The 12,316-nt window shown below is 34.9% G+C and overlaps 1 protein-coding gene across 2 annotated transcripts in view; it reads left to right on the top strand.

Moving 5' to 3' along the window:
* The window catches only part of EMB1187 (Protein kinase superfamily protein), a 45,740-nt gene extending 34,833 nt beyond the window's left edge, over positions 1-10,907 (top strand). Inside the window, exons 7-11 of one of the 2 annotated variants that reach the window (XM_089988514.1) lie at positions 5,819-5,903; positions 8,091-8,196; positions 8,284-8,350; positions 10,335-10,427; positions 10,541-10,907. In XM_089988514.1, coding sequence (XP_089844640.1) covers positions 5,819-5,903; positions 8,091-8,196; positions 8,284-8,350; positions 10,335-10,427; positions 10,541-10,660 — 471 coding nt within the window. In that variant the 3' untranslated portion in view covers positions 10,661-10,907. Of the gene's footprint in view, positions 1-5,818; positions 5,904-8,090; positions 8,197-8,271; positions 8,351-10,334; positions 10,428-10,540 lie in introns of those variants that run through there. The other variant, XR_016427843.1, reaches the window with a different exon arrangement.
* Positions 10,908-12,316: the final 1,409 nt, after the last annotated feature.

Here is a 12,316-nt window from a genome sequence, read left to right as displayed (position 1 = left end):
GTCACAACACATTCGTGAAGCTTGTGTTGTTGCAGCTCTCATATCAGCAAACAATCGCCTGAGCCATACAACTTACATTGTGGTGGTTGTCATGACTCTATATTCAGCTTCTGTGGAGGATAGAGAAACCTTCTGCTGCTTTTTGCACCTCCATGATATTAGAGATTCACCTAAAAACACGTAGAAACCAATGGTTGAGTGCCTATTATTAGGATCATCTTCCCAATCAGCACCAGTATAAGCAATTAGATCTAATAATGATTTTTGGCTTCAGAATAGGATGAAGGTTCAACATAGGATTGGATTAATGCAAGGGCTGCCCTATATGAGGGTGAAAAAGAGTCTTAAGAAATAAATTTGTCGGGAGGTCTAGAAATTCTAGAAGTCCTTCGAGGGGGAACTTCAGAAAACCTTTCTAACGCACATGGAGGGGGTTGTTCTCCAACTCTTCGTCTTGAATATTGCAAACCAACATCCTTACTGGTTAGGTCTTGGCTATCAGTTTCAAAGATAATAGGGCTTTGATCATTATCAAGGTTACATTCAAAATCCTCTTCATCAAATTTTGAAGTTAAATAAATTAAAAAGGAATATTCAGTAATATCTTTAGATTTTTCACTTTCAAAAGAACTTTAATTTTCTAGAAAAGACACATTTCTTGATACATATAATTTGCCATTTTGAAGATCATAGCACTGGTAGCCTTTTTTATTTTCAGCATATCCTAAAAAGGCACATGGGATTGCACGAGGGGAGAATTTATCATTTTTGTTTGTAAATACAAAACACTTGCAACAGAAAACTCTTAATCTAGAGTAGTCAGGTGTTAAATCATAAAGTTTTTCAATTGAAGATATATTTTTTAAAGAAGAAGATGACATTCTATTGATGAGATAGGTGGCAGTTAGAGCTGCTTCAGCCCAAAACCCTTTTGGAACTTGACTTGCTATTAGCAAAGTCCGAGTGGTTTCCATAATGTGGCGATGCTCGCATTCTGCAAGACCATTTTGTTGAGGGGTGTGTGGGCATGATCGTTGATGAGTAATGCCATATAGATTAAGATAATTTTTAAATTCTTCGGACATAAATTCTACCCTTGAATCGGTGCGAAAACTGGAGATATTACTTTGAAATTTGTTTGTAACCATCTTATGAAATATTTGAAAGTGAGCAAAAACTTTGGATTTATGTTTAAGAAAATAAATCCAAGTGTGTTTAGAAAAATCATCAACAAAGATGACATAATATGTATAGCCGCCTTTTGAGATAACTGGTGCGGGTCCCCAAACATCCGAATGTATTAACTCGAGGTTTTGTAGAGACAAAGGTTCTACTAGAAAAATGTAATATTTTCATTTTACCAAGAATGCTGTCTTTACAAGCAAAATTTTCAGGATTACAAAAATTTCCCAAACTTGGGAAGTATTGGATTTTAGACATACGAGGATGGCCAAGTCTTTTGTGCCATAATTCTGTTTCCAATTTATGAACATTTAGACAAAAAATATTCTTTGGTAGTTCCAAAAAATTCATGTAATATAGTCCTCCTTCTCTATGGCCTTCCCCAATCAGCTTCCTGACTGGCGATCCTGTATCCAGCAACCACCAAAAGAGAAGGATATATTACATTCATAATAAGAAATTTGTGAAACAAATAAAAGATTCAAATCCAATTTTGGGATATATCTAACTTCAGGAATAAAAAAACTTTTGGATTTTTGAAAACTTTCAAAACATCCTACTCTTTTTATTTCAAGAGACGTTCCATCTGCTGTAAAAACCTTTGATATACTTGAGTTATTTTTAAGACATTCAGATAAGCATTTAGCATTTTGGGTCATATGAAATGAAGCACCAGAATCTAAAAGCCAAGGAAGGTTACCTGGACCGGAAACAGATGCGACTGCCGCTCCAGTTGAGGCTTCAGTTGAAGAGGGTACCCCTTTGAGAAGAGGTTGAAGAATCTCCATTAGTTGAGCCCTAAGTCACACTGACTCGGTTAAAAGGTCGACGCACCCGCGTCGCTCGTACCCGACACGGGTGCGGCTTCGTACACGGGGCGGACACGGTCAACCAAGTGTCGGACTCGGTCAACGCACCGGGGCTGAGTCTGTCTATATTTTGGACTTGGTCAACTTTGACCGAGTCTATTTTTTTCTATTTTAGGGCAAAAGACGTATAAAAACTAAAAAAAATCAATCTTTTTATATATTTAAATATATATAGCTGTATCCCCTAACGGGCACTACTTTGACCGAGTCTTATTATTGTTATATATAATATATATATTTAAAAATATATATACATATATATATATAGCCGTGTCTCCGTGTCCAAATTTTTTGAAATTGCTCTGCACCCGTGTCACACCCGTACCCGCACCCGCACCCATGTGACATAGGTTGAGCCATGAAAACTGGTGCATCTTGATCTTTAGACTCAGTTTCAACAGATGCAACCCTCTTCTCGTCTCACCTTTTTAGCTTTGGGCATTGAGGCCTATAATGTCCCGATTCATGACAGTGGTGGCAAATAACTTTTCTTTTATCAAACTCTCCATTATGTTTCCCGAAATGGGGTGGCTTATAAGTGCGAGTATGATTCCCTGGTCTAGATACTGCTAGAACGGAATCATCAGATTTTGTAGTACTCTTTCTAAGACGATTTTCCTTCATTATTAATTCTTCAATAGTGTCCACAATAGTGAGAATTTTTCTACGATGAAGGAGGGCCGATTTGGTGGATTCAAACTCCGGCCTTAACCCATTTACGAACTGATAAAAGTGTTTCATATCGAGTTGCTTTTGGCGAAGCTCGATATTCTGGGCAACATGTCATTTTGGCTCTAAAAGAGCCAATTCTTTCCAAAGTTCGGATAACTCATTATAATATTCACGAATGGATTTGTCACTTTGAGTCATTGTCCGAACTTTTTCTTAAAGATTGCACATATGTGCAATATCTTTAAGGGAATACATATTTCTAAGGTATTCTCATGCCTTATCGGCATGTTCAAACTTAGCAAGGCTAGAACAAAAAATGTTTACGCTATTAATAAGCCATGACATTATTTTAGCATGTCCCATCCTCCAGTCTTTCCATTTCTTTTCGTAAGAGGCTAGAGCCTTGTTTTTCTCCTCTTCCGTTAACGAAAGTTCCTTATCACCCTCTTTGTTGGTGAGGGATAGCTTGGATGGTTCCGAATCGGAACCATCCACGATTCTCCATAAACCTTTTCCCCATATGTGGTGCTTCATGATTGAAGCCCACATTACATAGTTTGTATCATTCAATTTCATGGGTATGATGGTGACTTTATCATTGTCATCCATCGTTTACAAGGGTGTGAAGTAGAAAAGATAGAAGAGAAAGAAGAAAAAGAATAGAGGAGAAGAGGAAGAAATACAATAGAATGTCGTTAAAGTCCTTCAAATGAATCTTCTTGTAGCCGATAGTGAAGTGGTAAAACACTCTTCCGGCAAGTGATAAAACACTTTTTCTCCAAGTGACGAGACACTTTTTTGTAAGAGCAAGGTGATAACACACCTTTGCACAAGAAGCACAGAAATCGAGGTCGAAGTTTTTCAAGATCTAATAATTCCGTAGCTTTGATACCATGTAATGAAATGGTGCTCTTCCAAGAAAGCACTAGAATCACGCAAGTGATGTGTCTAAAAGACACTTTAAGCAAAACCCACAAAACGGTAAATATGGAAAAAGATAATAATAAAGGAATTTATTCATAAAATGAAATGTTTAAAAAGCATTTTTGAGAGTAATTTTACATGAGGGGCTGCACCCCTATTTATACAAGAGCAAGAGGGAGAGCTCATAAGGAGCTCTCCCTTCTAGTCGTTGGACTAGTCCAACGGCTAGAATTCTAGCCGTTGGACTAGTTCCAACGACTAGAAGTTTGGTCAAGTTCCGACCGGAACTTGACCAAATTCTATTATCTAGTTCTAATCAAACTAGATAATAAAACAAAAAGGAAAAAATAAAAGAAAAAAAATATTATATGCAAAAATATATAATAATAATATATAATAATAATATTATTATATATATATGTGTGTTTTACATTTTAACAGTAAAAACTCCAACTCTTCTTCAGTGGGCCGGTTACACTCTATGTCGCTTCTCCATATAGCTTAAGTGGCATTTCTAGTTCTTCCCAAGGTTCGGACATATTGTAGCTCTCAATTTCTACTGCCTCTTGTTTTTCTGCCTCTTCCTCTAAGATTCCTTTAAAATCTCATGCATCTACCATTTCACATCTGGCAAATTCGAAGAAGTGCGTACTACTGTATCTTTCCTTGTGCTGGCTAAATGATGCTTCATCCTTGAAATGCCTCCATGAATCTACCTCTTACAATAATTACACCGGTTCAACATCCTATTTCCTTCATAAACTGATGGACAATGATCCCATGCTGGGTCTCTTTATGTAGCTATGCTCCAAATATGTTGAATCGAACCCTCTAGGGTTCAGATTTGAGAGTTAGAGGGACAAAAATGTGTATGATGGAAATGGGCAGATTATGATAAATCACACTACTAGGTCTCGGATTTAGCAAAAGCTCTAATTTCTAGGGTGGGGTAGGATGAAAATGGGTGAGATTTGAGGGTTAGAAGCCAAAAAAGGTTGGGTAGGATGGAAATGGGTGAGATTTGATGCAAACCACACTTCAAGGCTCGAATCTAGCAAATTCTCCAATCTTTACGGTGAATTTGATCTCAAAAGGGTAGGTAAGCTTAGAAAAGGGGTTTGGGGAGGGAGAACATGAAAAACAGGGTTAAAATGACCCTTGAAGGCTAAAAAATGCCCCCCATAAGTGGCTGGTCGCCACTTTTCTGGTGCTGAAGAAGTAAAAAAAAAATGTATCGAATACAATTTACTACTTAAATCGTATCGATTCCTGCACTGATACTACGATATATCACATTGTATCATACAATACGATATAATACTGACACTGTAAAGGAGAGAGGAAACATCTACTAGACTGAAAAAAAAACTCGGTTCTCTGAGATATTGTTTTGGGGTTCTTACCATTATATTTTAAAAATATACGACGGGGTTAAACTAGGGTTACCGGAAGCTTCATAGATAGGCGGGAAGCGTGCTTCCCGGAAACTCGCTTCGAAAGTGCGAAACTCCTCACTTTCAAAACATGATAGGAATCTCGATTCTCTTATGTTTCCCACATGTTTCTTCTTTGTTTACCTATATGATTCCTATGCGCTTCTCTCACGTTTCTTTTCATGTTTTCCATGTTCTTCCTTTCACGCTTCCTGCACACTTCTCATATACTTTCTTTAAATTGGCAACCATCATTTTTAGATTTTGAGAAAAATTTAATTCTTACACTACAAAATCACAAAATTTAAGAATAATCATTTTTTTTAGTTTTTATTCCTCTCTTTTGATTAGTATTTTGCTTCCCACTTGATCCCATATCACTTTTTTTTTATTCCTATTTTGCTTTTAAATTGATTCCTCACTTCCCGCTTATAAATTTTAAAATATCTTGCTTCTCGCTTCCACTTGTTTTTTTTTTTTTCTGCTTCCGCTTCTTAGTCTGGTAACCTCAGGTTAAACCTGTCCTTTATGCAGGAATCCCAAATTTTTCTTAAGTGATGATGCATCCATTTGTAACATGCTAAGTTAATACCATAAGTCTTAAAGCCTCCATTTGTTCTATATTATTGCTATTCTAGTTCTTGTACGTAAGATCTCTAACTTGAACTTTTCAAGAATTCTGGGCATTATTACCTCATGCAACTCAAATGTTTTGTCTACTTGGTCCAATTTTAACAGGCCTTAACAGACCGTCTAAATGCTCCTGTGGTGTTTGCTCATAATGATTTGCTTGCTGGAAACTTGATGCTCAGTGATGATGAAGGTAAGAGGTTGCAACATTAATCTAAGGATTTTACAAATTGTCCATTTTTTTTAGGGTATAGAAGTTAATATATCACCATTCAACTTTTATCTTTTGTTGAGCTTATGTTGTGCATTACTTATTGGCTGTTCTTATTTAGATATTCTTTATAAGAAGGTTGTGGCTAAGGGCCAAACCATGTGAATGCGGTGGGGTTGCTGATTCAATTTCAGCCAACTCACTAAGATTTGGACCCAGTTTAAGAACTGATCCTTCCTTCAGGTTACCAAAACAATCATTATTATATTTGCTTCCTTAATGAGAAAATACCCTCCTTGCACGGTGAATCCACATTACTGTGCATTTTCTGTATGCTAAATTCTTGACAATATAAATCAAGCAGTGTATTTTTTGATGTGCTGTATGTAAGCAATTTATGCAAGTGTCAAGAGTGGCCTTCTGAGATGCTTTGATCCATATGAAGCACAATTAAGGTCTAGAACTATCATTAGACCTGGCTTGCAGACTTATTAACTTGCTAGGAGTCATCTAGGTTAGATCATTGTGAGTTGTACAATAGTGCATTCGTGAAAGATACAACTTAGCAATAAATGATCCTAGTCAAGATTATACATATCATAATCTATGTCACAATGATTTGTGGACTCGAGAACATGATTTTCAGATTCAACTTGAAAGTTTAATTTTTTTTTCAAAAATGGGGCATGAGGACATGGATTTTTTTTAATCAATAAAAAACTAATTCTTGAATATTTTAACATTAAACATGGCTTTTATTGAAATTAGATTAAAATATAATAAAACATTATTTAAAAATATTAAAATAATGGTCTACATGTCTGTGTCCATGTCAATGTGTCTGCTTGTGTCACCAGGGACACACAATCAAAATGGCATGTCCCTCTGACGTAGATCATAATTTGTTGTCAATTATGGTGCCAAGAAACAGAAAAGTTGCCAATCAAAAGCAATTTTTATTATAAAATGAAAAATTAGAAAAAGAAGAGAATTGCAGAATAATGGACAAACCAAAAGAAAAGCAAGGAGCTAGTGGCTGTGTGCAAGTTATCCCTATGTTACACAAATTTAGTTGCCTAGATTAATAAAAGATAGCATAATTACACCACCAAGAAAACAGCCATATACTGGAGGATCAAATGCGATGGTTGGATGCTAAAGTTATGGCAGTTCAATTGAGAGGTCTCAGAAATTGAGCTCCCTAGGGGCTGTTCTACGTTAACTGTAAAGTTGAGGTTAGGATCAATTAGCAAAAACATTAATTTGCCATACTGAAAATGAACATAATCAAGCATATGCAATTAGAAAGTATTGACTAGCAATAGATATAATTGAATATATTCCCCAAAAATATAAGCTTGTATGAGTACACAAATGAACCGACTATAAATAGACGGATGATTAAACTAGTAGCAAGAAAAGCCATGTTTTTGGCTAGAATGACTATTTGTGGCAACATCTTAAATGATGGATACATGTTTTGTTAGGTTTTTATTTGAAATAATCGTGTGTCTAATGTTTATATGAACATATTATAATCTTTACGTGCTTCTAATTATAGTCTATTTATGTGTACTTGTCCCAAATGTGTATACTGAAGTTGAAATCATCTGTACTCATCTGGACAAATTTTTTTTCTGCTTAGACTAAACATAAACAGATAAACTGTAATTACATACATCAAACACTATCTACATTTATTTCTAGGAGCATTAATTCTTTGACTCTGTTCTGGGCGCATTTGTTATGTTGTGATATTTTTACCTCACTTTCTAACTCTTTAACAAGCATAGTTTGATTCTATGATGATATAAACATTGACAACTGGGAAGAAAAAGAAGAAAAAAAGAAAAACAGAAAAATCAAGGCACTTGCATTCTGGTTGTCAGCCTTTTAAACCTTCTTTGATGGTGAAGATGCTTGGGAAGTCATCCCAATGATTATAAAATGAAAGCACATTGTAATAGGGTTTATTAACACGTTGTGAGCATATTATTTCTATGTAAAATTTTGTAGCATATTTCAATTTGTTGGTAGTCTCACACTTAGACTAATAACATGCATCCTGGATGGTCCATGTTGACCCAGAAGTCTCTTGTCATCTTATGTTGATCTTCTTTCTCTGTGATTCAGTTGATTCTGAACTGACCTTTTCCCTCATTCTTTCAGATAAGTTATACTTCATAGATTTTGAGTATGGATCTTACAGCTATCGTGGATATGACATTGCAAATCACTTCAATGAATATGCTGGATTTGATTGTGACTACAGCCTGTATGTTTCTTGATATTTGTTGCATCTTCTTCATCTAACAAGCCTTTAAATCCAAAATATGATTTTAGTTTTCAGATATTGATGTAGGTACCCTGACAAGGGTTCACAATACCATTTCTTTCAACACTATTTACATCCTGAGAAACCGAATGAGGTATGCTTTAAATGGTTGGCTTGTTTCCTTTTGTTGCAGGCATATGCATATTTTTTCAGTTTTTTATTTAATGCATGTTTGGATTCGTATTGTCATTTATAATCTTTGTCTTGTTTTTTTCTCTTCCTGGTAATGGGTGAAATGCAGCCAATATAACACCCATGCCAGATAAAGATAGTCATATTTTCTGAGTGGATGCAACTCTCAGGCAGCTATGAAATGAATCGACTGAGGGAGACTACGATCTGCACTGTCAATCCCTTGAATCAAATAAAAAATAAATGAAAAAGACAGTCATTGGTTTTTTTTTTTTATATATATATATATATATAGGGAAATGAAAACCTACAAAATGGGCATGGTGCTAAATGAAACATGCTAATGAATTTCTGTGTTTTTTTTCGAAATTCCAACCCCATAGACGTGTTCACCATGATTGAATTAGTAGAAATCAACACTTGGACTATGCATTTTGGATGGATAAAATGGTATTTGGAGCCTAAAAAATGTATGAAAATTGTAGGCTGATGATTTTTGAAACCTTATAAAAACCTACCTATGCACTGGAAGCAAATGCTCCAAGAATTGATTCCTATAAAAAAAACATATAGATCACATCTGTATGTTCAGAATTTCGAAAAAACACCGGAAATCTAATAGCATGTTTCATTTAGCACTGTGCCCATTTTATAGGTTTCCATTTCCCTATATATATGTTTAAAGTCAGTGATTAGTTTATCGTAAAATTCCCATAATATTTTAAAAATATTATCCGTCGTATTTAATTCGTATATAGGCATTGATGACTTGGATATCAAAAAATTAAAACTGTTTGTTGTTCGATTAACACAGTTACCTTGCTTGATTTATGAAGAGCTGTGTTGGTTAATGATTGGTTTGCAGACCTTGAAATACCCAAAATATCCTTTAGATTCTCATGCTACATTGTTTGCTCAAATTTTAGTCTCTTCTTATTCTCCCTTTGGAATCAAATTATGTATTAGCAGTTGCCACTTGTGCCACGTATTACCCTCATACCGAATCTCCTTGTGCCACGTATTACCCTCATACCAAATCTCCTTGTGCCATTTGTAATGAACTCCATAAAGATAGCTGTAACCCCCATATCCTTGTGAGATGGCTTGGTGTATTTGGGATGTTTGATACAGGTCCAGAATTGGTTGTCATATGGGCATTTTCTAGTTCATTAGATATTTGAGGTCATTGCTTCACAACCTAAATTTTCACTTGGTGACTGATCAACTAGTGTTTTCTACTACAGATTTTCTTGCACTTTCTTGAACCATGTCATAATACTATCTACAGCGTTATTTTAAATAATTTCTTTTGGATTTTATTCCAAGCTTGGAAGGCTAATAATGTTGATATCATTTTATTGTTACTACCTTTTCCGTGATTTGCTGCTTAAGTTAACTGCATAATTCTATCTACAGCATTGTTTTTAATAATTTATTTTAGATTTTATTCCAAGCTTGGTAGGCTAATAATGTTGATATCATATTATTGTTACTACCTTTTGTGTGATTTGTTTAAGTTTACTGCATGATGGATGATCTTTAGAATTTCTTTCTCATAGTCTTTCCTTGTCTTGGGAATCAAAGTAGATTGCTTCGCAACCTAAATTTTTACTTGGTGACTGATCAGCCAGTGTTTCTACTGTGGATTTTCTTGCACTTTCTTGAACCATGTCATAAGGCTATCTACGGCATTGTTTTCAATAATTTCTTTTAGATTTTGTTCCAAGCTTGGAAGGCTATTACTAGCGTTTGTGTGATTTGTTCAAGTTTACTGCATGACAGATGATCTTTAGATTTTTTATCTCATAGTTTTTCCTTAGCATGGGAATCAAAGTAGATGGTGTTAAAATTGAAGCTAGATTAAGGTGAAAAAGTTCATGCTTTGCATTTCAAATTTATCCGACACACTTCCAAGTATTGCAAGTATTTGACTCGTTAACATACAGGCATCTGAAGAAGACCTAGATGCTCTTTATGTTGAGGCAAATTGTTATGCTTTAGCTTCACATCTATACTGGGCCTTATGGGCACTGATTCAGGTAATTTTCATTTCCCTTGGTGTTAGCCCATGACATTTTTCAACATTTTCATGTTGGAAGCTTCTGCTGCCAAGTGAAGAATAGCAGATTTATTATTATTCTTCGATGGACAGGCAAAGGTGTCTCCTATAGATTTTGATTACCTGGGGTACTTCTTCCTGCGGTACAATGAATACAAAAAGAAAAAAGAAGCTTCTTTCTCACTAACCCATGCAGATCTTTCATCTAGTTGATCAGGACTTTTTGCCGTGGATGATCCTCGGATTCCATGTACCATAAACTACGAGCATCATTGTCAGAACGTAGGAAGAGTTCCTGGTCCATTTCTTTTCTTTGTGATTCTTATCTTTTCTAGTTGTATATTTGCCCAGTTGTCTTCAATTGGCTTTCATTTGATTGTTACATGTTCAATAGAAGAATCTTAATGCCACTGCCGCACAATTTGAATATTGGGCGATAATTATTGGTATTTCATGCCTTTCAGCTTGCTGTTGCAAATAGTTCTTAGATTTTGAATTAATGTGTCATTATGAGAAGAATGCATGGTTTATTATGCTATGTATTTTAAAATACACACTCAAGAATGTCGATTTACACTTAAAGCCATCATTCCTTCTATAAACATTAAATGCCACCTCAAAAAGCATTTTAGAAATGACCATTTATAAACAAAGCACTCAACAAAGCATTTATTGTAATTACATGCATTTAACTAAAGAAGTGACGACTTGTAAGAAAAATATTAATATACTACAAATCATTAAATTGAGAAAAAGACAAAAATACATGATAGATTGCACTCTTACGTTCAATGTACTACAAATCATTTATTATGAGAAAAGACCCATTATATCTCATTGAAAATACAACAACAGATAGTGTACCCCAAATACTACTCTTATGGAAAGAAAACTTTTTAAAAAAACAATATAGTATACTTATCATTTCACACCAAGTTGTTTTTTAAATGACCTATCCCAAAAGACAATCATTTCAAAAAGGCAACGACTATTTTCTTAAGCCTATATATATACAAACAAAAAAAATATTCAACATAAGTGAGCTTACAAAGAGAAAAACTCCTATTCAATATTCGAAAAAGAGAGCTTAGAAAAAAAAAGAGAAAAACTCTTTGACAAAAGAATCAACTGTGTGTGAAAAGAAAAGAACATTCTGAGAATCTTCATTTGTGCATTCATATCATTCTGAAGGTTCTATAGGAAAGTGTTGTAACTTTCTCTTATCAACTGTATATCTTCTCTGTTGAGAGAAGTAGACCTCTGTGAAAGAGGGTGTTTTCTTTCTCTGTTGAGAGAAGTAGACCTCTGAGGAATAGGGTGTTTCACTTCTCTATTGAGAGAAGTAAACCTCTGTGAAAGAGGGTGTTTCTCTTCTCTGTTGAGAGAAGTAGACGTCTGAGGAAGAGGGTGTTGTACTATTTATCCCGTAACACAGATTTTATAGTAAAAGGCTCAAGTGTTTTACTTGGGGACTGAATCTACGTCAGTAACTCGATCGAACCAGTATAAATCTTATGTTTTCTGTGTTGTGCCTAATTATCATATTTTTTATTTTATCGATCTATTTCATATTTTACTATTCACCCCCCTAGTGAAATTTCACCTTGGTACCAAGAAAACACAACTGTGATTTAAGCTCACTAAATCAAATTATGATTTTAGACATAATTTAGTAATTGGATCCATATATGGGCAAAAAACCATAATAAACTTGTTAAAACATGTAAGAATGGTGGAGGAATCGGGTCATACGATACAAAATGAAGTAATTCAACCCATTATCCATGACTGTCCAAGTTGTTTGCACATCATCATGAAACAACGAACATTTGAAACATAGCATTTGAGTATGGTCCAAACAAATGTTGG

Source organism: Nuphar pumila, chromosome 15, assembly GCF_984573655.1.
Source record: "Nuphar pumila chromosome 15, dmNupPumi1.hap1.1, whole genome shotgun sequence".
Classification (NCBI taxonomy): Eukaryota; Viridiplantae; Streptophyta; class Magnoliopsida; order Nymphaeales; family Nymphaeaceae; genus Nuphar; species Nuphar pumila.
The sequence above is the reverse complement of the archived record's forward strand: the minus strand, read 5'-3'. Positions and strand labels throughout refer to the sequence as shown.